General features: G+C 42.8%; 1 protein-coding gene across 4 annotated transcripts in view; it reads left to right on the plus strand.

Annotated features, from left to right (window-relative positions):
• Osbp2 (oxysterol binding protein 2) overlaps nt 1-19,251 on the plus strand; it is a 182,865-nt gene extending 163,614 nt beyond the window's left edge. For 2 of the 4 annotated variants that reach the window (XM_026408930.2, XM_026408932.2), the window contains 11 exons: nt 2,737-2,929; nt 3,191-3,308; nt 4,777-4,828; nt 5,134-5,280; nt 6,337-6,582; nt 8,770-8,890; nt 9,135-9,238; nt 9,314-9,409; nt 9,490-9,674; nt 18,679-18,917; nt 19,109-19,251. In XM_026408930.2, coding sequence (XP_026264715.1) covers nt 2,737-2,929; nt 3,191-3,308; nt 4,777-4,828; nt 5,134-5,280; nt 6,337-6,582; nt 8,770-8,890; nt 9,135-9,238; nt 9,314-9,409; nt 9,490-9,674; nt 18,679-18,917; nt 19,109-19,251 — 1,644 coding nt within the window. Of the gene's footprint in view, nt 1-2,736; nt 2,930-3,190; nt 3,309-4,776; nt 4,838-5,133; nt 5,281-6,336; nt 6,583-8,769; nt 8,891-9,134; nt 9,239-9,313; nt 9,410-9,489; nt 9,675-18,678; nt 18,918-19,105 lie in introns of all 4 variants that reach the window. The other 2 variants (XM_026408931.2, XM_026408933.1) reach the window with 2 other exon arrangements.
• The last annotated feature ends 7,330 nt before the right edge of the window (nt 19,252-26,581 follow it).

A 26,581-nucleotide genomic window follows, 5' to 3' on the forward strand; every position in this document is an offset into this window, starting at 1 on the left:
TGCTGTGAGGCTGGGTTGGCAGCTGCCTGGGTCAGTGGCATAGCTGACTGGTGGCCCAGAAACAGCAGCCCAGCTGTGTGGGAACTCCTTCCTTTGGTCAGCAAAAGGGTGGCAGGGACTGAGTCAAACTTGAGTGAACCTTATGGCCAAACTTAAGGCTGTGGGGAAACAAGGGTAACATGGGGACATGAGTCTTATGGAAACAGCAGTCTGAGGTAGGAGGTAGACCAAGCTCTGGGTTGAGGACCTGGGTTTCAATCAGACTCTGTTGCTTCCTTGCCATGTGACTTTGGAGCCTTGGGTCCACCATCTTGGAATGTGATGAAGGTGTCTATCCACAGGGATCCTAAGGGGGTCTGGAACATTCCTGGGGTACCCAGAGGGATACTCTGCCCACTCACTGCCTCTTGTACCTACTGGCACAAAACCAGCAAAGAAGTGCCTTCTGGTCTGGCCACTGGGGCATGTTGTCACTGCGTCTGCTGTCAGATTCCCCCACCCTGAGGACTACAGCATTGGAGGAGAGATGGGGTTCTAGATGAGGCAGGGAAATCACTCTAGAGCCAAGGGAACTAAAGGCCTTGGCTCCAGCTGACAAGCCAGGGAATAGTAGAGTCAGTCCTGGAGCTGTATCTCCAAATTGCATGGTAGCCAGTGACTGAAGCTTTGCACGCAAGGGAGTCTTACAGACCCATGATTTGCAAGTTCACAATATCCCCAGACCTTCAAACCTCTGAACGCATCCTCTCCCAATTTCAGGACCTTTTAAGAGCATGAGATAAGGAGATTTATTTCCATGCCCAAGAAGCTCTCTCTTCCCACCCCATTCTGTGCCAGGACATTTATCAGTATAAATCCCTACTTAGGTGTGGTAGGGAGGGGACCAACACCAGGACTTTTCGGGGAAAGGTGGACAGGACTCAAGTCAGGTTCTAACTGGCTTTGCCAGAACTCAGGTCTTCCAAGTCCGGATAATGTGCCTTTTTCCACTATGTTTTGCTGATTTCTTTGGGAAAGTCACACTCCATCTCCAGACCCTGTGTCTGCACCTCTTCTGAATGGACGGGGGCCAACCTTGCCTTGCCTAATCCACATGAGTTTTAGTGGGGAGATGGTGGAGGGAGATGCCTAGAGTATGACTGTTAAAGGAAACATATATCAGGGTCAAGGCTGAGCAATTAGCCCCCTTAAGTCTCATACTAGAGGCCCTTATCACCAAGCCAGACCTGCCACCAGTGCTCAGGCTGTCCCTGTGGGTTGGGCAAACCACCTGAGCTCTGTTAGGGTGCCTGACTCAGAGCCATTGGATGCCTACCAACTTTGAGCTGGTCTGCCTCTGCTCCCCAGAGGAAGCCCCAGGATACTCCACCCCTTCCATTCCCATCAGTCCAAGTCCCTAGGCAGGGTGTCACTCAGCCAACTCATGTACTGCAGTACCTGCTGAGTTTCAGGGATCTCATGGAAAGAGGGTTACTGTGAAGAGAGACAAACACAGTTGCTAGAGAGGCTGGCCAAACTCACCAATATACCATTGTAGTGGAGGCTGGTGTCTGAGCAGGCCTGACTATGGTGGGACTGTGCAGTTTCCCGGGGCTGGAAGCAAGGGAGGTATGAGGAGCCACCAGAGATAATACTGAAAGTGTGAGCACCAAGGGCCTATGCAGGTGCAGCTGGTGGCCCATGAGGGCTTATCTGCTGAACACTCCCTCCATCAATCTTATCACTGCCCTGTTTCCCCAACAGCCCTTTGAGAAAGTGCTGTATTATCCTTGTGTCACAGATGGGGGCTCATGTGCCTGTCTCCCTCCAAGAAATCACATCTCAAACCTGCGGAGTTGGACAGCATGTGCCATTTGTGGAACCCAGCAGTGTTCCTCCATGTGGGTGACTGCAACAAGGGCTAGGAAAGCAGTACTTGGGGTGGCAGTCCAAGAGTATTATGCAGACTTGGGCCCAGGAAATTCAACCCCTCCTCCTGGGTTAAAGAAGGAATTAGGAAAGAACAAATTCAGACATCTCTGGCTTGGACCTCGCTCCTTCCAGGAATAGCTGAGGCCTGGGCCTTCATCTATGCTATAATAACAGGGACAGGATGACCTATCCAATTCTTAAAAGTGTGGTAGAACCACCTATATGGAAGACTGAAAAGAATCTGAATCTCAAAGTAGGCCACAAGTATGAAGGGGGAACCTTAAAAGCAGAGTTATGTGATACAGACTATGAAGTAACTTGGTAAAAATTTCCAGTCCCAGTTCTTCTACCAGACAAGACTTATTACCTCTCTGGGCCAGGAAGTATAACAGAATGTGGCTTTCCTTCCTTCTGCGCAAAGCCTGGGGCTGGCCTGAGCTGCCTTGGGTTCCCATGGGGGCAGGGACTGGCGACAAACATCAGTCCTAGTGCACGGTGAGGACATGGCAGCAGAAAGCTGGAGCTCCAGCTGTGATGATCTATAACCCAGCATCCTCCAGCTACATGGGGCTCCTGTGGGGAAGCAGCACGTCAACCAGGTACTGTCCAAATGGCATTCTGTCTAAGGCCAGCCAACCAGGGGGTGCCAGTTCCTGGGTTGGCTCTGAAAAGGCCAAAGTTCCCATATTTTCATGGAAAGCAGAGGGTGGTGGGCATGTTTTTGACCATCCTGGCAAAAGGAAGGGAAACTAGATGGCAACCCCAGGGGCCCCCTCCCTGCCCCTACATAAGCCTAGAGTTCACGAGGCCACTTGTCCTTCCCAGGCCTGCAAGGACTTCCTGGAACTAGCTGAGACACACAGCCGGAAATGGCAGCGGGCACTGCAGTATGAGCAAGAGCAGCGTGTCCACTTGGAGGAAACCATTGAACAGTTGGCCAAGCAGCACAACAGCCTTGAGCGGGCCTTCCGCAGTGCTCCTGGCCGGCCCCCCAACCCCAACAAGAGCTTCAGCGAGGGTAAGTGGGTGAGCAGTGACCAGCAGGATTTGTTCCGTCCCTCCACCCTCAGTCTCCCTCTCCCCGGCTGTTTCCACCTAGTTTCTGCTGCACACCCTGATCCCCACACACATGTGCCTGTGTCAGGGACAGATGGCATAAGGGGTTAGGGGAGTGGGGCCAGGAAGAGCCAAGTCCTTGGCTCTGGATTTCTTCAGGCAGCAGGATAAGCCCTTTTAAAGAGGTTGCAAACTGAGATAGTGGCTCTATATGTATCTCTAGGAAGCCTCTTGACTTCCAAAGGAGAGGACAGTGAGGAAGATGAAGATACCGAGTACTTTGATGCCATGGAAGACTCCACATCCTTCATCACCGTGATCACCCAGCCCAAGGAAGACAGGTGGGCACTTACTCCCAGCAGGGACAGCTGTGACCTGTGAGAAGCCTCCTCCAGAATCATCCTTTTCTATTGTGTTCTCTGGCTCCATCTGGTCTTTTGACCAGCTATAAACTTTATCCAGATGGTATTTTTGCTTATATTCTGTTCTTCCTTGCATCAAAAAGTCAAAGTTTGCATCAGGCACTTAATTAAAAATAGAGAGAGAGAACCAAGCATTGACTGAATCCAGTTCCAGCCTGGGGTTCAGAAAAGACCCAGAAGGCCTCAGCTGCTCATCCTTGCCTCAGAGCAGCATAAGGCCCCAACCACTCCTTCCATAGTGTCATCATTTGAGAACAGATGAAAGATGCAGGGAGTCCCATCTATTTCCAAACTTTTTTTTCATTATTCATAAACACCTGCTCTTTGATGATGTTTCTAAATACACATAAAAGCATACATTAGAGACCAGAACATTTACTAGCAATAAAAACGTAGCTGTCAGACTCTCAGAGCCACAGGAAATTTTTGTGGATGCCAGCACACCAACAGGTACAGAGAGAAAAACGAGAGATGGGCAGGTGGGCTGGGCACAAGCTGTGGCCAAGTCAGGGGTGAGTAGGCTAGTGCAAAGCCCTAGCCACTCCATTTCTACTTGTAGCTGGGACCTCCATGGGCCACTGAGCTTTAACACCTACCTATCCCAGTGTCTTCTATGGAAAAGGCTATCAAGTCTCATCAGCCATGTATTTCTAGCCCAGAGTCATTTTCTATTTCCCAGTAATATCTAAAATTACTTACATTAGTCACAAATTAGCTCACTTGGCCATCCTGAGCTTCCTTGCACTTTTTCACCAGCAATATTTCCTTCTTAGCATTGCAGCCAGGAAGGTCCTGCTCAGGCTGCCTCACCCCTCCAGACTCTGTCCACCCCTCCCTCCCATGCCTGGAGCCCTATCTGGGCCGGCTTTCCCCTCTATGGGCTTCCACTGATCCTGGGCTCCTCAGCCATGGTACCCCTGTTGCTGTGTCCCTCTACTCTACAACTCTCAGGGGCGCAGGGATGTATCAGACCCACTCCCTGCCCTTCAGGAACCCTTGTCTAGTTTGGGAGTCAGATTCAGTGGGGTCTGTGTGGGATAGAAAGGGGCCCACAGGGCTAGATGAGGCCATCCCAGAACAAGTGTCTACTCCCAGGCTTTTTCTTGCTCCTGGGTCACTCAGTTGCCAGGAGGGGCCTGAGGGCAGGGACTCCAAAGGCTTTGTTGAGTGCCTGCTGCAGTTGGGGTAGAGGGGTACCTATGGATGGGACATCTCCAGATCCCTGCCGGAGCCCCTTATCCCCACCTTCAGTATCCTGAATCTGAGATGGCACACTGGAGTTACCTTGTCCCTCATATCCTACCAAAGAGTCTGGAGGAAAGGTGGGCTAGGTAACAAAGTGGCTTCAGATTCACCCATAATTTGCCTCCCCATTTGTTTCCCTCAGAAAAGCTGAAGGTGGAACTGGAACAAGCTCAGTGGACTGGAGCTCAGACAATGTAAGTGAGGTGGCTCCTGGCCTGGGGCCAAGCTCTGGGTTCCTTATGAGGAGAAGCCAGCCAGTACAGTGAGCTTGGGGCCACAGGGGCAATCCCAGAACTCTGGCCACCTTTGAGTCCTGGATCTGCCTCCTATGTAACATTTCAGGCAAAGCTGAATTCAGGCAAAGCTGCCCTTCCTTTCAGAAATGTGCCAGCAGCCAACTTGGCACTAGCCCCTGGGGAGTTCAGAGGTGAGGGCAAGGACACGGGGGATCAAAGGAGCTCTGGTGTCCACTAACAGGCCTGCTCTGCTTCTCTGATAGGTGTTAGATAGTGCCTCATTTGTGTCCAAGGGTTCATCCAAAGTCAAGAGGCGTGTCCGTATCCCTGACAAACCCAACTACAGCCTTAACCTCTGGAGCATCATGAAAAACTGCATCGGCCGTGAGCTCTCCAAGATCCCTATGCCGGTAGGCAGCTCAGGGGAGGGCAGTTGTGGGAGTCCTCTGGGATATGACAGCCCTAAGGTGTCATTTCCTTAATGGTACCTGAGGAGCATGTAACTATTTAATTATGTCTGACAACATCGGCCAGTCCTCCAAAGAGCAGGGGTCCTCAGTCTCAAAGGGAAGAGACAGGGAAGGGCTGTGTGTGAATGCAGATATAGGGAACCCTGACCAGGCTTCACACTATCCCAGCTGTCCTGACTTGGTGAAGGGGGAGTGGGCTTTGTGTATAGAAGAGTAGTCTTCCTTCATACTATAGGCCATCTCTAGTGCCCTCCCAGGACATGGAGGCTCAGCAAAGCCACTGGAGTTCCAAGGATAGGCCTAAGGTCCTTGTATCACCAGATTGCCATAGCATCTCCGCCAAGAGCAGGCTTGGGGCACCAGGCCAGAGAGTTTGCTTGGTGACCCATACAAGTCCTTTCACATCTCTAGCCTCTGTCTGCATCTGCACAGTGGAATCACAGCACCCTCTTCAGAATGTCTGGGAGAATGGAGAGACAACAGGGAATACTCTGGAGGGAGGGTGACGATGTTAGAGGCTGACAGGGGCTCTGAGCTCTATCCATCCTGCACAGGGGCCTCCACAGGAGCCCTTGACAGAAAAACTTAGATCACAGTTCAGACTATGAGGAAGATCCCCACTTTTTCTATCCACAGATTTCCTTATTTACTTATTCACTCTCTGATTCCAATAGTTTAATACTCACCATAACTGTAGTGAGCAAGTCAGATGCCCTGGCCTTTGAGGCATCTACAAAGTGGGAAAAGTAACAGTAAACATCATCAAAATATGCTATTTTTATGCTGCAAAGGAAACTGAGGCAGAAGGGACCAGGGAGGTAACAGGGTAGGGCTGAGGTGCTAGACAGCCAGGTTGTTAAAGGGGCCTCACTGTGAAAGTATCATTAGATCAGCTATGTCCCTCAATGTCTGAGAAAAACAGAGGTGCCATGATGTGCATATTCAGAGTAATCTGATCTGGTCTGATCATCTTCCCTCCTCCCTATTCACCTACAGGTGAACTTCAATGAACCCCTATCCATGCTCCAGCGGCTGACTGAGGACTTGGAGTACCACCACCTTCTAGACAAGGCAGTGCATTGCACCAACTCAGTGGAGCAGATGTGCCTAGTGGCTGCCTTCTCTGTGTCCTCCTACTCCACCACTGTGCACCGCATCGCCAAGCCCTTCAACCCCATGCTAGGGGAAACATTTGAGTTGGATCGCATGGAGGAAATGGGCCTGCGCTCCCTCTGTGAACAGGTGAGGCCCAGCAGGCTGGTACTGGGCAACTCCTGCTAGGGGCCATCAGCTGAGGTCCAGCTGGGTAGTTGGGCCTCTTATGGCAGGAATAAGTCTAGGGCCTCCTGAAAACAGTGAGGGGCATTAGAAGAGAGCTTAGTGGGAAACAGTGTTGGATCTGGTGTCAGGAAAGGGGAGGTCCCATCTCACAGCCAGGGAACCATGTGGCAGAGGTGGGAGGAATTTCGCAGGGCATTGTTAGAAGTCCAGGCAGACCAGAGTGTGGGGTCACCACTGAATTGAAAAGTAGCATGCAGGCAGAACCTGGAATAGCCATGCACATTGTGATAAACACTGCCCTGGCCAGTGTCCCTTCCTCCCACCCATCTTCATCCCTTTTCTACCCTATCCCCTGGAGATGAGCAAGACTCAGGCCCAGTGGTCTACGAACCTCAACTTGGCATTTTGACACTGAGCCTGGATGTCCATGTCATTCAAGAAGCAATTAATTCTATTGGTGCTGGTGCTGCTCTGGCTCGTGGAATTTTCCCAGAATGCTGGAGTTCACTGATCTTAGTGCTAGTTTAAAAGGCTACTGCTGCTGTGAAAATCCATAAGGAGGTGACTACAGTGACCCACATAGGGGTGTTCTGGCCGGGTTTTGAAGGTGAATCTAGGCGGTTTGTAGATATTTGGGGTATGGAGTTTGGGCCATTCAAGGGTAACCCCATGGTCCTTGGCCTGAACCCCTAAATAAAATGCATTCATTCATTCAGCAACCATTAAGTACCCTAGATGTGCCAAATATTTTCACATGTTGAAGATGCAGATAGGGAACTGGGATATGTGGCTCTTGTTCTCATGGGGGCTGCAGGGAGTGCTCAGTCATTTTGTATATCAGATACTTCTGATTCTTTCTAAAAGGGGGATGGGTCCAGGAGCAGTTTGATGCAGAGAGAGGGAGGAAAGGAGGAGACAAGGGTCTCCAGTGGAGAGATGGGGGGAGGTACAGGTAAGATTGGGGAAGGTATAGATGCTGGGTATGTTTTGAAGGAGGGACACACAAGATTTGCTAAGGATTTGATGAGGAACATGAGGAAGAGACCAGGGAGGATCCAAAGCATTTGGTGTGAGCAACTAGAAAGACAGTATGGGCCTGAGATGAAAGTAAGGATAATGCAGGGCTCCCGCATCCTGACATTGTGATCATATCCCTGCATTTTCTCATAGGGATAACTCTAGTGAATGTGTGGTAGCCCCACCATAGGTGATAGCTGGGCTAAGGGACAGTTCCCCCCTCTTCATGCAGGGCAGCTGGCAGGTTGGGCCTACAATCCCAAGGCATAGGAAGTGATGCTACCTGTGGAAATGGGACAACTATGACCATGATGGGATGTCAGGAGCTTGCTAACTCTGGTCAGGTTGAACCTGACTGAGTGGAGGCAGCTGGAGTTCAGGGGTGAGGCTGGGCTTGGAGCCTGTTCAAGGCCATGAGAAGTAAGTGCTCTGAGGAGGTTAGGTAAGGCAGAGCCTGTCAGGCGTCAAATGAGGAAAGATAGACTTGATGGTGCCATGAGGCAGAAGAGGGCAGCTGGCAGGTGTCCTGGGGGAAAAGCAGTGGTAAAGTGTGCTGTAAGGGGAAGGCTCAGGGGGGCTGGAGCCACGTATGGGCGACAGAAGAGGCCTGAGGCAGGACACTGACATGACTTCTACCCTTGAGCCAGGGTAGACTCTGCCCCTTGGTTAAAATGGCTTTGCCATTCGGAACCCTCTCCCTCCATGTAATACCATACATGTTCCCAGGTGTATAGTGAGGGTTAAATGAGAAAGTGGGCATGGAAGCTTTGGTAAAGCATCACCCTTTCTTCCTTAGCCCTCAACGTGGCCAGTTCTGGGCACATTCTGGTGTCACAGCCTCCACCATCACCCCTGTTTCACAGTCCCAGAGCCAGGCATAGTGACACCAGGCCCATCTCATACTACTATGGCTGGGGCAGGCCCAGGACAGTCACCTGGGTTCCTTTCCACTCGGGATTCTTTCCTTCCCAGGGACCTGTTTTGGGCCAAGGCCACCAAGAGGAGCAGCCAGGCCTGCTCCTGTGGCTACAGAGATGTGTCCTGGAATCAGGGCAGTCTGTCCCTGCCTGGTAAGGAAGATGGTATGGGCCCATGTCCAGCAATGCTCACACCCATTTGGTCTGGTCCCAGGTGAGCCACCACCCTCCCTCAGCTGCCCACTACGTGTTCTCCAAGCATGGCTGGAGCCTCTGGCAAGAGATCACCATCGCCAGCAAGTTCCGGGGGAAATACATCTCTATCATGCCACTTGGTGAGCAGGGTATCTGTGTGCTCCTAGAACAAAAAGGACACTACTGACCCTAAAAACCAACTTAGGGCTCTCTCACAGGAGACCTCCCTGTAGGTATTCCCCCCACTGCCACCCACATGCCTCCTGGCCTGTCCTACTCCTCAACTTTCAGCCCATACGAATATCTTCTGATTCTCGAGACCCTGGGCCTGTGGTAGACCCCACATGCCAGGGCCATGATCTCTGACGTGTACCTGGCCTCCAGGTGCCATCCACTTGGAATTCCAGGCCAGTGGGAATCACTATGTGTGGAGGAAAAGCACCTCAACCGTGCACAACATCATCGTGGGCAAGCTCTGGATTGACCAGGTCAGAGCTGGGTACACTTGGGAGGGGAGCATATGGCCTGGGGATTAGACGCTGACCACTACCTTCTCTCATCAGTCAGGGGATATCGAGATTGTGAACCATAAGACCAATGATCGGTGCCAACTGAAGTTTATTCCCTACAGCTACTTCTCCAAAGAGGCACCCCGAAAGGTAAATAGGACCCACCTTCTAGCACCCCAGGAGACCCATACTAGGATGTGTGCTTATATGAGTCCCACCAATATCCACAGGTGACCGGAGTGGTGAGTGACAGCCAGGGCAAGGCCCACTATGTGCTGTCTGGCTCATGGGATGAGCAGATGGAATGCTCCAAGATTGTGCACAGTAGTTCCAGCAGCTCCAGCTCTGATGGGAAGCAGAAGACAGTATATCAGACTCTGCCAGCCAAACTGCTGTGGAAGAAGTACCCACTGCCGTGAGTAAGGGTTAGGGGCCCTCTTCAGGATATGGGACAGGGATTGAGGGAGAAACAGAAAGGAGGCTAGTGAGCAGTAAACAGGAAGATGACTCTCCTTCCCCCACCCAGCAAGAAACACAAGGTTGGGAGGGATCAGTTGACATGTGGGCAAAGAACAATATCATGCACCTGACATCCCAGTATGGAAGCCAGAGAAAATGAATGTAAAACTATCTGGAGAAAAGAGATACTATGCAGAGACAAGGTGACTGGACATAATCCTTCCATGACTGAGAAATAAAAATGAACTTGAAAAAAACTTGCAAGAAACAGAAAATTATAAGTGTAATTTCAGATTCTGAAGAGAACAAAATAGAAATTCTACAAAAGAAAATAACCAAAGTTGAGAACTTCATGGAAAGTTTTAACAGAATGAATCCATCACCTGAATATAGGTGAATGCTCACATTGTAACATAAAGAGACATCCTGGAGAACCTAAGAAGCTAGAGAAGAAGGCCTATGGGTGACCCTAGTGAAGTTCCCAGAGTAGGTTTGTTGGCATACCCTGGGGATTTGTTAGTGTACATAATCTGCCCCAGACAGAATGGGAATCTGCAATTCAATAAGGTCCCCAGGGCATTCACATGCAAGTTTGAGAGCAGTGTCCAGAACACTTCTAGTCAGAGTCCTAGAAGGGAACAGAGACCACTTCTGAAGAGCAAATAGCGGAGGATTTTCTACACCTAAGTCTATACAGTGAGACTGATGGAACTATATCAGAGAATATTAGGCAATATTAGATTTTTTAAAGCAATTACAAGCTGAGGAACCTCACCTTGACAGACACCTTTTCATCAACAAAATTGAGGACTTGAAAACAGCCAAGTAATATCTTCCATGTGCTAAGAGACACATTGCCGGGGCAAACCATCTTTAAAGAATAAAGTTGAAATAAAGATCTTTTATGGAAAACAAACATTTACTTGGCCACCAGATCTACATTAAAGGATATACTTTTGGAAGAAGGTAACTAATCCCAGGTGAAAGAGCCAAGATGTATAAATGAATGAAGAGTAAAAATGTGGATCTAAATGAACAGTGAATAAACAAAAATAATAATGTCTCATGGGGTTTTAAATTTTAGACTGTTACCTCCATTTATTTACTGTTACCTCCATTAAGTCAGAAGAGAAATAAATGGAGGTAACTGCTTGAAGGCCCTATGCTACCCAGGAGGTAGGTCAAGACTATTGGAAGTACGGATACTGTAATTCCGAGGGTAGCCACTAAAATAATACATTTAGCTGGGAACTCAGAAGAAAGGAAGAAAAAAAATGGAGAGGAGGAAGAATGGCTAAAGAGAATAACAATAACTTTCCGAGGGCTAAGGATGTGGTTTAATGGAAGAGAATGTGCTTATTAGCATTCCTCAGCACCAAAAAAAAAGTTCTCCGAATGAAAGAAATGAAAGACTTGAATTGAAAGGGTCTACAGAATGGCAAAGATGAGAAATAAATAAAAATGTTAGACCACAGGGTCAAAACTGAGAACATCAAAGAAAAAATTCTAATACCTTCCAAAAGATTTCAGTCAAGGCTGAAGACTCAGATTAACATCAGATTTAGTAACAGCCAAAACTGGAGTAATATTTTCAAAGTTATGAAGAAAATGAAATTAGAATGTAGATTGTTCTATCCAACTAAGATACAATATGAAGATATGATTAAAAAAAAAAAAAAAAAAACCTCAAGCAGGCATACAGAAAGCAGAAAGTTTGGCACACATAAACTGAAGATTAAACCCAGGGCCTCCAGCATGCTACTTACACTGGTTAGACAACACTCTACCACTAAGCACATTCCCAGCCCCCTAGACATAATATCTTAAAATGGGGAGGGAAAAATTTCAAAAGATGTTGTGCTAGACACATGAAGTAAACAGATTTTATAAAACAATTACAAAGACCAAAGGAAAAGAGAAAATATTCCCATAATAATGAAGAACTAAAAGTCTAGGTAACAGTAATATGTGGGAAGAAAGGGAAAGACACCAGGAATATGAAGAAATGCTAAGTTATTATTAAAAGGAAGATGCATATAGGTCTTTTAATTAGAAGAAAAAAAATAATGAAAGATATTACAAACAAAAACAGCAAATTAACATAGTAGAAATATTCAAGCATTTCAATGCTCATAATAAATATAAATAGATGAAACCAGTTAAAAAACAAAATATTGATAGGATTTTTTAAAAAATGAGAAATACACTCCTTATAAGACAAAAAATATGCAAAGGACAAAAGTAAAAGAGATGTTGTGAAAATCAATCTAAAAAAGTTATAATAGCTATATTAACGTCAGCTAAAATAGACTTGAAGGTGAAAACATTATTAAGGAAGGAAAAGGAGGTAAATTTATTAAGAAATTCCAAGTTTCAAACATTACGCATATAAAAAGCAGCCTCAAAAATTTGCATCATGATACCCAAGAGAAATTGATAAATCCATCACCATAGTGGGAGATTGGGAGATTCCAATATACCCTTCTCACTTGTTGATAGGTCAAGTTAAAATTTTAAAAAGGAAGAATATGAAGGGGATCAAAACAACAGGATCATTCACAGGCTTATAGATGCAGCAATCAGAGAATATACTTTTTTTAAGGATATATGGAACTATATACAAAAAACAATCATGTACTAAACCCTAAAGAAAGCCTTGACAAACTACAATCTATCATAAGTCAATTAGACATTACAAATACAATGATGAAATCCTCATATATTTAGAAACAATTTTAAGTTGCTAAATAGCCCATGATTAAAATAGAAAATTAGAATAGCAACTTTAATCTAGAACTGAAGACAGCCAAGATTTCAAAACTGGATATATACTGAAGTATTACAAAGGTAATACTTCAAAACTAATATATTGCCTTAAACAGTTTCTAAATGTGTAGCTTTTTCTTTTTTGAGTTTCTGTGGTAAGTAAAGTTCAACACATATACCCCCCAAAAGAAGAAATCAATAAAATAGAAAAAGGAAACATAAAGAAGCTTGATAAAGTCAAAAGTTGATTCTTTGAGGAAAAAAACAACAATAGAGAAACCTACTGCTAAGACTAATCAAGATGGAAATTAATATTATTAATGAAAAAGGTTTCATGACGTATAAAGTATAAAGATAGTATTAGGATGCAGTCTTAGAAAAATATAACTTACAAGAATTGACTCCAGAAGAAACAAAAAGCATCAATGACCCTATAATAATTAAAGAAAACAAAGAAGTAAGTTTTAATTACTATAAGGAAAACACAGACCCAGATAATTTTACAGGTAAATTCTATCAAAATTTTCAAGAAATACCAGTGCGGGGGGCTGGGGATGTGGCTCAAGCGGTAGCGCGCTGGCCTGGCATGCATGCGGCCCGGGTTCGATCCTCAGCACCACATACAAACAAAGATGTTGTGTCCACCGAAAACTAAAATAAATAAATAAATAAATAAATAAAATAAAATAAAAAATAAAATTTAAAAAAAAAGAAATACCAGTGGGGTATGGTGTCACATGCCTATAACCCCATCAGCTTGGGAGGCTGAGGCAGGAGGTCACAAGTTCAAGGTCACCCTCAGCAATTTAGCAAGATACTAAGCAACTTAGTGAGACCTTATTTCAAAGTAAAAAAATAAGAAGGACTGGGTATATAATCCCCAGTACCAAAAATAAAAAAAGGAAAAAAGAAATATGTTAACCCAGTTTTAAATAAAGTCTTCCAGATCATAGCAGAGAAAATAGTCTCTATACTCTTAGCCCAGAATAACTTTCATACCAAACCAGATAAAGACAGTAATTAGGAAAATAAAATTTCTACCCTATTTCACTTACATAAGCAAAATTCCAAAACAAGATATTAGAAAATTCAACAGTGTACAAAAAGTAACAATCTACCATCATATTGAATTTATCCAGAATATGCAAGAATGATTTTATATTAGAAGATCCACAAATTAGTCATATTAACATCTCAATAGATGTGCCCAGATATAAGATTAATATGTAAAAATCAGTTTCAGTTCTACATACTAAGAGCAAACAACTAGAAAATGTACTTTAAGGCACCAATTATATAAGAGAATATTAAGGACCTTGTACTAAATCTTACATTCAAGACCTCTAGAGAAAATTGTAAAACTTTACTAAGAAATATCAAACGGAGAACTAAATAAATGGAGAAAAATACAACATTCATAGATAGAAAGACTCAGTATTATAAAGATGTCATGATTTAAAGAATCAGTAGATAAAATCCCAATAAGGATCTCCATTGAACTGGGTTTTTAAATTTATATTGAGGAATAAAAGGGCAAAGACATTTCTGAAGAAGACCAAAGAGTACTTAACCATAGTAGATATCAAGACCTACTTTGAAATTAAAGTGGAGTGAAATGATGAGCCTAGAACAACTCCACGGATACATGTGTATCTTTGATATATGAAAAAGGTGACATATCAGATCATGTGGAAAGATGGGGCTGTTCACACATGGATGTGAGACAAAACAGTTATATATTTGGAAATAGATTAACTGATTCCCTCCCTTACATTAAAACAAAAATCAACTCTAGACAATGACCTTATGGTTAAGTATTAAGTTTAACTTATTTCTAAACAATAAGTTAATACTCTAAGTAAAAAAAAAGATTAAGGGCTGGGGGTGTGGCTCAAGCGGTAGCGTGCTCGCCTGGCATGCGTGCGGCCCGGGTTCGATCCTCAGCACCACATACCAACAAAGATGTTGTGTCCGCCGAGAACTAAAAAATAAATATTAAAAATTCTCTCTCTCTCTCTCTCACTCTCTCTTAAAAAAAAGATTAATATCTTTTAGAACTTAAGAAAACATATCTTAAACAAGATACAAATAAAGCATTGGTACATTCAACTATATAAAACATTTTGTTTATTAAGAAGCATTTTACTCATTAAAAGACAATTTTTTAAAAGTGAGGTGTCAGGCATAGTGCACACCTATATTCCCAGTTACTCAGGAGGCTTGGGCAAGAGGATTCCAAGTTCTAGGCCAGTCTGAGCAACTTATCAAGATCTTGTCTCAAAATAATTTCTTTTAAAAAAAGGGCTGAGGATGCAGCTCAGTGGTAGAACACTTGTCAAGCATATGTGAGGCCCTGGGTTTAATCCCAATACTAAAAAAAAAAAAAAAAAGGAGAAGAAGAAATAAAAAGGAAAGCAAAAAGACAAAACATAAATTTGAAGAAGGTAGCCACAATTCCTATACCTGACAAAGGATTAGTATCAAAAATACAGAAAATTTTATAATTAACAATTTTTAAATAAAAGATTTCTAATCAACAAGTCGAACAAAAACAACCCAATGGCAAAATGTGCAAGAGTCATGAACAAGAATTTCATAGAAGAAACATATATGACCAGTCATTATATGAAAAACACAATCAACATCATTGCTAACTGGGGAAATGCAAATCAAAACCACCACAGTGAGATCTGTTTTATATTTTTTTAAATTTATTTTTTAGTTATAGTGGACTCAATGTCTTTATTTTACTTTATGTGGTGCTGAGGATGGAGCCTAGTGCCTCACTCGAGCACTCTACCTCTGAGCCACAACCCAGCCCCTGTTTTAAATTTATTTGATTAGTAAAAATTTTAAAAGTCTATCAATGGTTGAAGAAATGTGGACCCACAATATTTCTTATGCATTGCTAATAGGAGTATAAATTGGTGCAACCACTTTGGAAAACCATTTGGCCTTACCTCCTGAAGGTGAATTATCACACTGGGTACAGTGACACAAACCTGAAATGCCCCTCTGTTCAATCCCCAGTACCAAAAAAAAAAAAAAAAAAAAGATGAAAAATCAGGAAGGATAATAACCCAGCAACCCCACTTCTAGGTATAAACCCAAGAGAAATTCCTGTTAATGTACAACAGGAAACACACACACACACACACACACACACACACACAAACACACACACACACAAGACTAATCCAATAGTAAGAAAACTTAGAAACAACCCAGGAATTTATTGAATGAAAAACTGTGATATATTCACAGTAAAGAATATTATGCAGTAGTTAAAACAAAGGAAGCACGTAGCACCATGCAACAATATAGATAACTCTTATAATATTAAGTAAATAAAAATCCAAAATATTATATGTCATAATGTGTGTGTGTGTGTGTGTGTACACAGAGAAATACTTAAAGATACAATAAAATTCTATTAAAAGGAAAGTAGGGGACTGATGAACCCAGGAGTCTTGCTGATGGCTATCTGAAAAGGGAATGGATTGGTGAGTTTTCTATATGGTTAGATGTAGGTTTTTGTCAGGATCCTACCTTTTGTTTATGGTGGCAACATTAGATTAATAAAAAGCAGACCATGCAAGAGCTAAAAGAGAGTATCATGTACTAAGGATTATGACTAATCCAAACCTGTGTGCCTGAGGTCCCAAAAACAACAAAAAGAGAAAACAAGATAGTAGATTTAAACACAACATATCAACACAAGTTAGTACCTAATCCAAGTCTGAAATCCAAAATGCTCCAAATTCCAAAAGTTTTTGAGCACTAATAAGTCATCAAAAGTAGAAAATTTCACACCTGATTTCATATGACAGGTCGCAGAAATATAGTTACACTCAAAATGCGACATAAAATTAGGCTGGGGCTGGGATTGTGGCTCAGCAGTAGAGCACTCGCCTAGCACGGGCAGGACCCAGGTTTGATCCTCAGCACCACATAAAAATAAAGGCATTGTGTTGTGTCCATCTACAGCTAAAAAATAAATATTTAAAAAAATAAAAAATAAATAAAATTAGGCTGTGTGTACAGTGCGGAACAAATATAAATTTTGTGTTTATACTGGGTCTCATCCCAAAGATATTTTATTATGTACATGCAAATATTCCAAATTCCAAAAAAGTCCAAAATACTTCTAGTCCTAAGTGTTTTAGATAAGGAATATTCAACCTGTAATTACATTAAATATTCCCATTATAGGTGTAAGATTTGGAAATCAAAAAAATCCAATTATATGTGGTCTGCAAGAAAAGCATCTAAATTGGAAACTAAAGAAAGATTGGTTTGACAGGATGAAAAAAGATATGTCCACATAAATACTAATGACAGCTGGGGATGTTATAGCTCAGGGGTGGAACACTTGCCCTGGGTTCCATCCCCAGCATCACTAAAAAAAAAAAAAAAAAAAAAAGAAAAGAAAAAAAGAAATACCAAACAAAAGCTGCTTAGCTATATTCACATCACAAAACAAACTTTACAACAAATACTAGAGATAAAAGAGATACTTCATAATGATGAGGCTCGGTTCACCAGGAAGATGAGTATTAAATCCAAATATCTTCTACTAAACACAACCTCAAAATATATATAACATAAGCTGGCTGGTACAAATATAAAGAGAGAAATACTGATATGCAATCAAAATGGGAAATTTTAATATCAGTCTCTTAGGAATAGGAAAAAACCTCAGGAGGATACAGTTGAACAACAGAACCTACCAGTTATAGAATACTGCACCCAACAAATGCATAGAAACATTTGCAAAAATTTACCATATTGGGCTGAGGTTGTGGCTCAGCAATAGAGTGCTCATCTAGTACGTGTGAGGCCCTGGGTTCCATCCTCAGCACCACATAAAAATAAATAAATAAATAAATGTCTAAAAAAATAGACCAGATCCTGTGCCATAGGAAAATTTCAAAGGACAAAAATTATACCAAGTATATCATCTGACTCCAAAGCAATTATGCAAGAAAAAACAACTAGAAAAGTCCCCATGTGTTTATAAATTTAAGAAATTTGCTGGCACACACTATAATCCCAGCTACTTGGGAGGCTGAGGCAGAAGGATCTTAAGTTCCAGTCCAGCCCAGGCAATTTACCAAGGCCCTAACTCAAAATAAAATTTTAAATAGCAATGGGGAAGGTATTTCAGTGGTGGAGTGCCTGCCTAGTAAGGCTTTGGATTGGATCCCCCAATATGAGTAAGGCTAGGTATTTCCAACCTATCCATAGGTCCAAAAATATATAATAGAAATCGTGAAAGAAAACTGAATGATAATAACATCAAAAGTGGTAGGATTCAGCTGGGCGTGGTGGCACAGTCCTGTAATCCCAGTGGCTTTGAAGGCTGAGGTAGGAGGATCCTGAGTCCAAAGCCAGCCTCAGCAACTTAGCAGACCTTAAGCAACTCAGTAAGATCCTGTCTCTAAATAAAATAAAGGGGGGAGGGTGCTGGGGATGTGTGGCTTAGTGGTTGAGTGCCCCTGGGTTCAATCCCCAGTACCAAAAATAAATAAATAAATAAAAAGTGGTAGGATTCAGTTAAGGCAGCAATTGGAATGAAATGTGTAGCACATTGTATTAAAGAAGAAGAAATGCTGAAAAATAAATGAGCTAAGCATCCATCTCAAGAAGTTAAAAACAACAATAGCAGAATTAACCCCAGGAAAGTTGAAGGAATATAACAGCAAAATAGAGGCCAAAAACCCCTAAAATAGGAGCAAAAAAGTTTTTGTTGGGTTTGTTTTTGTGGTGCTGGAGAGCAACAAAGTTTGATCTTCAAACAATAAACTGACTAACCTCTGACACGGATATTCAAAATAGAAGGCACATATAACCAACATCACATGCAAAAAGAAAGGTTATTATGCTGCAGATGTTAATGCAGTACCAACGAAGATATTAGGTAACGGTTTTATGCTGATCTCAGTTAAGTCTAAAGTAGCAAAGCAGCTGCGGGTTGGTGGAGCACAGGCAAAGTGCGGGCAGCAAAAGGCGAGTTAGATGTAGCTGGTGGGTTTTGTACGGCAGGTTCATCAGAAGTAACAATGGGGCAGGGAAACGTCGGCCCAGGCCAGGAGGTGAGGGGCCAGGAGGGTCGGGAGGGGCTGGGGGGCGGCTTGGGACCAGCGGTGGAGGTGGCCTGGGGACAGCGCACGGTCCTGCTCACGCCGCCGCAGGGAAAACGCAGAAAACATGTACTACTTCTCGGAGCTGGCCCTAACCCTAAACGAGCTGGAGGAGGGCGTAGCGCCCACGGATAGCCGCCTTCGGCCGGACCAGCGGCTGATGGAGAAGGGGCGCTGGGACGAGGCCAACACTGAGAAGCAGCGGCTGGAAGAGAAGCAACGCTTGTCGCGGCGCAGGCGAATGGAGTCCTGTATGTCTGGCCATGGGCAAGGCTGCACAATAGAGGAAGGTGAGGCTGGGCTGAGAGGGTGCCCCCCCCGGGGGGGGGGGCAGGTGGAGGGTGCAAGGGGGTGCCTGGGAAAAAGGAAGGAGGAGTGTCCAGAGGGCGAAAGGGGTGCTTAGGATGGGGATCCTGCAGGGACGGGGTGGGTTCTGGAGAGCAGGTCACCTACCAACCGGCCCACTGTGTCTGCCCAGCAGAGAAGGAGTCAGACGGGTACGTGCCGCTGTGGTTCGAGAAGAGGCTGGACCCACTGACCGGGGAAACTGCCTGCATATACAAGGGTGGCTACTGGGAGGCCAAGGAGAGGCAAGACTGGCACATGTGCCCCAACATCTTCTGAGCGCCACCCTTGCAGCAAATATAGGCGCCTGCACAGCTGGGTCCACTTTTTTTTAATGCATTCAATTTAGTACTGAATATATCCCCACCCACCCATGCACTTCTTCCCCTTTTTCCCTCTTAAAAAAAAAAAAACTTTTGGGGGACTCTCACCTTAGAAGGAGGAAGGGCTGACCGGGGTTCTCTCCAGCCCCTAGGTGCACCCAGTCACCCTTGCCCCTTCACCATGGACTTGGACCCTATGGGCACCCCAGTCCCCAGTTTTCACAACTCAGGCCAGCTGGCTGGGGCCATGGCTGCCCAGGCCACCAGCCTCCAACCCAGGGAGGTACTGGCCCTTCCTAGGGAACCTCTTTTGACTTTTTTAGAAAAGAAAAAAAAAAAATGATCTACATTTCTTTCCAGCCATGATGTTTAGTAAATATTTTTAGTACAGCATTTAGCAGACAGCTTTCCAAGTGTGCTTTCTTGCCACAAAATTGTCCAGGCAAGAATTCCCTTTTTAAAGACATCAGGAAGCCAGACCCCTTTGAGTTGGGAGAATTTTGTAGCTAAACACAATATTTATATCTGAGATGCCCACCCCCTAGGAGCCCAGGGCCCAAAGACCAAGCAGAAAGGGGCCTGTCTAGGCCCAGCAGAGCACAAAGGGTCTCTTTCTGGAGCAACAACCCACAATGGGGGAGAAGGGGCCATTGAGGGTATCCCCCATGTGGATTGAGGGCAGCAGCCCCTTGCCTAGCCTTGACCATGCTGGAGCAAGTGCCTACAACCAAAGAGGCCAGGAATAGCTAGAAGGCAGGGCCCATAGGTGCTCCCCACCCCCAAGAACCAGGTCCCAAATCAGCAATAATGAACAGACCCCCATTCAGCATGGGCTGGTGACCTGGGCATGAGAGACCTGGCACTCTTCCTCAGATGGCTCAGGGGGTGCCCCATCTCTGCTCCCCCTGATTCTTTATTTGCCTAATTTATATATATATATGATATATAAATATATATAATATTTTGCTTAAATTTCTATGGTATATAAAAGTGAAAAATGATGAAGACAGGGTATACCTGTCTGAGTTTGGCTTCCTGTCAGCTGTGCCCTGCCCTCCCCTCCTATCCCTTCCAGCAGCTTCTGCCAACCTTGAGGGCACTGGACCACTGTGACTTCAGTCCCAGACCTCAGAACCCCCCATTCCAATCCTCCCCACTTCAGTTTGGTCCTGAAAATTCATTGTGGGGGTTTTTCTTTCTACTACAGGACTGGTTTTGGTTTTATAAAAAGAAAAAACAACAACAAAAAAAAAAAACAAGTGAAATCACCAACGCGTGAAATGCCTTATGATGTCCACTCCAGAGGCAAGGCAGGGTGGGGGTAGCCTCTTGGGCCTCCCCTCAGAGCTGTGGATGTACCTCTTCTCAACACTTTGTAAGCAAGCACCTTTTGATCGATGATAATAATAATAAAAGAAAAAAAAAACTGGCTTTGGAGTTTTCCACTGCCCTGTCTGTGGCCAGATGAAAGGAGGCTTATGAACCTGGCAGATGATAGCCCACAAGGTGGCATGGGGGGAGAAACATGGGCTTTATTCTGCTCAACACCAAGCAGCAGGAGGTAGGTCTAGAGGGAGAGTGGGGAGCCTGCTGGGGGCAGGGCCTATGCCCAGAAGGCTGCCCAGAAGCTGAGTTGGCACCACTCAGCACTAATCTGGGAGAGGGGTTGCATCTCTGCCAGGAACTGCCCTGTCCACAAAGCCATGGGTCAGTCCCTCCAAGAAAGGCAGTACTTTAGCCACCTGGGGCCACTAGCAGCACCCTTCTGTCTCTTAATTCCTGGAGCTGTCTGGAGTGAAGCCAAGTACAGCACAGTTCTTCAATAGGGAAGGCCTGCCCTGGTGAGTTCTGTGTTGCTTGACAACTGTGGCCTGGGATGCTTCTGTTACCCCTGTTGCCAGGCAACTCAGATCTCTAGCTCCTAAAAGATCCAGCAGAGTGAACGGCCAGTGATCTGGTCCAGTGGGTCATCTTCCATTGCCGGTGCTTCCAGGTGAGAGGATGGGGAAGGGCAGGGCCACAGGAAATCAGTCAGGGTTCTCACCATCTGCCTTAATGATCCAGAATGGACCCAAAGCTGGCCCTGCCTGGCTCCTTACTTCCCCTTGGTGAGTCTGGCAGAAGAGCTGGAAGGGCAGCTATTTTAGAATAGGCTGGGTTTAGGGGTTATACAACCCCAGGATGAACCTAAACCAAAGTGCATTGGAAGGAGTCCTGATGGAGAGGGGACTGGCTTCAGGCCCAGAATGACAAAGCCCACTGAGGCAAAGTTAAGTATCCAAAGCTCGGAGCAGGGAGTGACCGACAGGAGACGATACTGACCTATACTCTGTGATTCCCTGTACACCAACCACCACTGAGTAGGAAAAGTTCTACACAATAAGCCATAAAGAACCTCAGATAAATCCAATAAAAAGATACAAAACGTGTAAAAGATCTTTATGGAGATGATTGAAAAGACCCGAGTTTAGAGGGAAAATGCCAATGCCATATTCACAGATAGGCAAACTCAGTCATGTTGGTCCCACATCTATAAATTCAAGATAATCCCTACTAAAATCCTATCAATACAGTTTAAAATGTTGACCAAGAAGTAATTGCACAAAAAATGGCTATTTTTTTTTCTAATTTTGTTTAAAGAATTCATGGTATGGGGAAGGAAATAATGAGAACTTGACCTGCAGATACCCAAACAAGCTAGAAAGCCACAAACTGCCTTCTTTTTCTCCACTGCATTCTGATTACCATCTGGCACAACATGTATTATACCTGTTTGTTGATTGACATAGTGGACTATGAACTTCGTGAGAGTGGGAATCTTGTTCTGTCTTATACATCTTAGTCTTCTCAGTACTTGATACATAATAGGCACTAAATAAATAGTTGTTAAACTAATGAATTTCACTCCAGAAAGGCCAACTAGAGCAAAGTCTCAGGTGCACTACCTGGGGAGGGCAATGTGGCTGCAGTGTCAAGTGGGAGGAGGCCTTAGAGATGGAACTGAGGAAGAACTGAACCTAGGGACTCAGGAAACTTCTATTTCCCCCAAACTCTAAAACCAAATTGCTATACCTGATAGACTGTGGTAAGAGTATGAAAAAATCATTGGTAAAGAGAAAGAGGTGGCCTGAAGTTCCCTCATTTTCAGAGCTAGGACTTAGCACAAGAGGGGGGTGGGGGATGGGGATGGGGTGGGAAGAAGACACCAGAAAGAGAACAACAGCAGCAGAGATTCATTATTTTTATAAAGCTAGCCAGCATGTATAACTTCAACAACAACCCAATAAAGACAGTGCTAAAACAAATAACTTCATTCTTTCTTAAGAATATATAGGGTATATTCTTAAGAAATATGTGTAGGGGGGAGGGGGGATAGTAGAGGATAGGAAAGATAGCAGAATACAACAGTTACTAGTATGGCATTATGTAAAAATGTGTATGTGTAACCGATGTGATTCTGCAATCTGTATTTGGGGTAAAAATGGGAGTTCATAACTCACTTGAAACTAATGTTTGAAATATGATATGTCAAGAGCTTTGTAATGTTTTGAACAACCAATAAAAAAAAGAAATATATGTATACACACACACACATACACACACGAGATTAAGTTCAATTTTATACAAGAAAGAATTCTCATAAATCTAAATAACATAGTATCAACTAGGACCTAGTCACTTCAAAAGACTGACTAGTTGGTAAATCCATGCAAGAATTGGGTTTACTGCACAAATGCACAAAGCTTCAATATCAGGAAGCTTTCCATTGTAAATCATGAGGCTGAGGTTGGGGCCCAGTAGTAGAGCACTTGCCTAGAATGTGTGAGGCACAGGGTTTGAGCGCCTCAGCACATATAAAAATAAATAAGTAAAGATATGTGTCCATCTAGAATTTTTAAAAATTAAAAATAAATAAATCACTACATCAACCAGTTCAAGGACTAGTTCCTAGAATATATTCATTTTTAGAAAACTAGACATGTTGGATTCAATTTTTAAAATATTAAATGCAACCATGAGTTAAGGAATATTTTTATCTTACAGGCCCAGTTAGCCTAAATGTTTTCACTGCCTCAAAAGATTTCCCAAAGTAGGACATCTAATAGGAAATATTCCCCATAAAGTTGGATCCCCAAATGGCTTCAATAAAACAGCAAATCTAAAATAAAGGTTGTCCTAAGCAGAGCAGAAAAAATTGCCAGAGAATTTGTAATTAGGAGTAGATCCTCAATTTTGTAGCCAAGATTCACCATCTGAATAGTACACTAAAACCTCCAGCAGAAAATATAACATGATCCCAAGTTGGAAGTGTCCCCAGTCACCTGAGAGAAGCAAACAAGCCCTCTCTGGAGGATCAAACCCTGTAAGACTCCATATGTGGAACCACAAGGAAAATGAGAAGTTCACAGCATAAAATTGCTAAATACATAAGGAAATGAGTCCCCCCCAACAGCATGAGCCACCAGGAATAATAGATGGAAGAATCAGACATAAACCTCCTCCATACAATGAAATTATTACACATAGAATAGAAAATAAGCACGTTTGATATATTTCTAGGAAAAGAAGGGCAGCATGAAATAAATTCTTAAAAACCTTCAGAAAAATATTTAAATCACTAAAAATAATTTGGTAAATAACATTATACATCTGAAAAGAGCATTAATGCGAAAAAATCCAGAATATAATACAAATACATAAAGAGATGAAAAACATAAGAGAGAAGACAGGAGATACGGAGGACAAAACTAAGAAGGCACCACACATGTCTAACCTATTCTAGAAGGAGAAAAAAAGTTTTGTTTTTTAAATGAAGACTCAACCTTTGAAGAATTAATGGCTAAAAATTTCTAAGAACTCATAAAAAATATCAATAAGCAGAGTTAAGCTCAGTGAATTCCAATCAGTGTAAATATAAAGACATCCACAGCTAAATACAACATAGTGAAACTGCAAGACCACTGAGACAATAAGATTTTTTATTTTTATTTTTATTTTTTTGTGCCAGGAATTGAACACAGGGGCAACTTAACCACTGAGTCATATCTCCAACACTTTTATTTTTTATTTTGAGACAGGGTCTTGATGAGTTTTGCTCAGGGCCTCACTAAATTGCGAAGGCTGGCTCTGAACTCCAGATCCTCATGCCTCAGCCTCCTGAGCCGCTGAGATTACAGGCATGCGCCACCACTCCTGGTGAGACAATAAAATCTTAAAAGCAACTAGAGTTGAGCAGGGGTAAAAAGATGACCTTCACAGAGCTTCAGTTAGACTGAAGGCTGACCCCCTCAAAAAGGGGGAATCTGACAATGAAATGGTATCTCTCCCATGGAGAGAAAAATCTTAGTATTCCCACTCAAGACATCTTTTAGAAATCAAAACAAAAACATTAACAAGAAACTTATTAAAACAATATTGAAAGTTGGGTGCAATGGCACACACCTGTAATCCCAGCTATTCAGGTAGCTGCTGCAGGAGGATCCCAAGTTCAAGGCCAGCTGAGACATCTTAGCAGCCCTATCTCAAGATAAAAATATAATTCAGTGGTGGACGCCCACCAGGTTAAAATACACACACACACACACACACACACACACACACACACACAGACTATGATGATCACTAATGGAATAATACTACTAAATAATTTCCTAAATAATAGAGAAAATTCATTGAATGTATGGGAGAAAATTACAAAGGCAAGAAAGGAGAAACCAATGAGGATATAGTGTAAGTAATAGAAATTAATAATACATTAATTATTACATAAAATTTAGTAATCTAGTGTTTCAGGTAAAAGACCAAAGGATATACCTAAAACATAAATATACAGATAAAATGAATGTTAAGAAAAAAATTGCTAGATATCAAGTACTAGAAGAGCCACTTTGTAATGATAAAAGTTAAAATTCATAAAGTTCTAAGACTCTTACACACCTAATTACATCTCAAAATATGTAAAGTAAAATTATATTTGACATTGGACTGGTAGTCATAGTCTGCAATGCAATAGGCAAAAAAAATTTAAATAAGTATGAGAATTGGCAAAACTGTCATTATTCACAGCAGACATGACATAGAAAATCCAAAAGAATCTACAGATAATATATAAAAATCAACTTACTATATGGCAACAAATTTTCAAAAATGAAATTTTAAAAAAATATTTACAACAGCATTACAAATCATCAGGTACCTCAAATATATCTAACAAAGACATTTAAAAAAAGCTTTAAAGGGAAAACCTTAGTTTTTGAGAGGCACTAAAGAAAGATCTAAATTTATGGAGAGTTACACAGTTTGAAAGAATGATTTGATGGCAGATGCAATCAATTATAACGAAATTCCTACAGGTTTTCTCATGAAGCTCAATGATTCTAAAATTTACCACAGAAATGCAAAGAACTAAAAAGAGTCAAAATAGTCTTGAAGTTAAAAAAAATGGAACTGGCTCTACTTAAAAGTAGAAAGCCCTATTGAAAAACTATTAATATTTAAATCAATATGACAGAGAAAAAGACAATAGACAATATAATTTACTAAAAGTCCAGAAACAGATTAATATATGAACATTGGATATATAAAAGACGTAGCACTGTAGATCAACAGGGAAAGAAAAAAACTTTTCAATAATTATCCAATAAGTTGGGTAATCAGGAAAAGAAGAAAGAGAATGAGCAGGGATATGATGAGGAGGGAAGGAAAAAAGGAGACAAGAAAAAAAGGAAGGAAGAATGGGAGGGAAGGAAAAAACTAAAGAGGGAAGGAAGGAAAATTGGAGCTCTATTTCACACTATACAGATAAGTCAAATCCAGATCCCTTAAAGATCTAAATATGGAAGATAAAATTATAAAGGATTCAAGAAATAATACAACACAATATCTTCATGATCTCAGGGTAAGGAAAGATAAACAAGTTATAAGAAATGAAAATTATAAAGAAAAGATTGATAAATTAATCTACATTAAAATCAAGTATTTCTATTCATAAAAATACAAAGAGTAACAAAAGGTATGCCAACAAGCGGGAGAAGAAATTTGTAAGATAACATATGAAGAACTTGTACTGAGAATATTTTTTAAGAATAAGAAAAAAAAGCAAAATGGGTCAAAATCTTGAACACTTCATCTAAGAAGAAATCTAAATGGTCAACAAACATAAAAAAGGTATCAACCACAACACAAATCAGGGAAATGAAAATTAAACCACAATGAGATACAACATCATACCCATTAGACTACCAAGTCTAGCAGTATCGAGTGTTGGTGACAAAGTAGAGAAATGA

This window comes from Urocitellus parryii, chromosome 3 (genome assembly GCF_045843805.1).
Source record: "Urocitellus parryii isolate mUroPar1 chromosome 3, mUroPar1.hap1, whole genome shotgun sequence".
Classification (NCBI taxonomy): domain Eukaryota; kingdom Metazoa; phylum Chordata; class Mammalia; order Rodentia; family Sciuridae; genus Urocitellus; species Urocitellus parryii.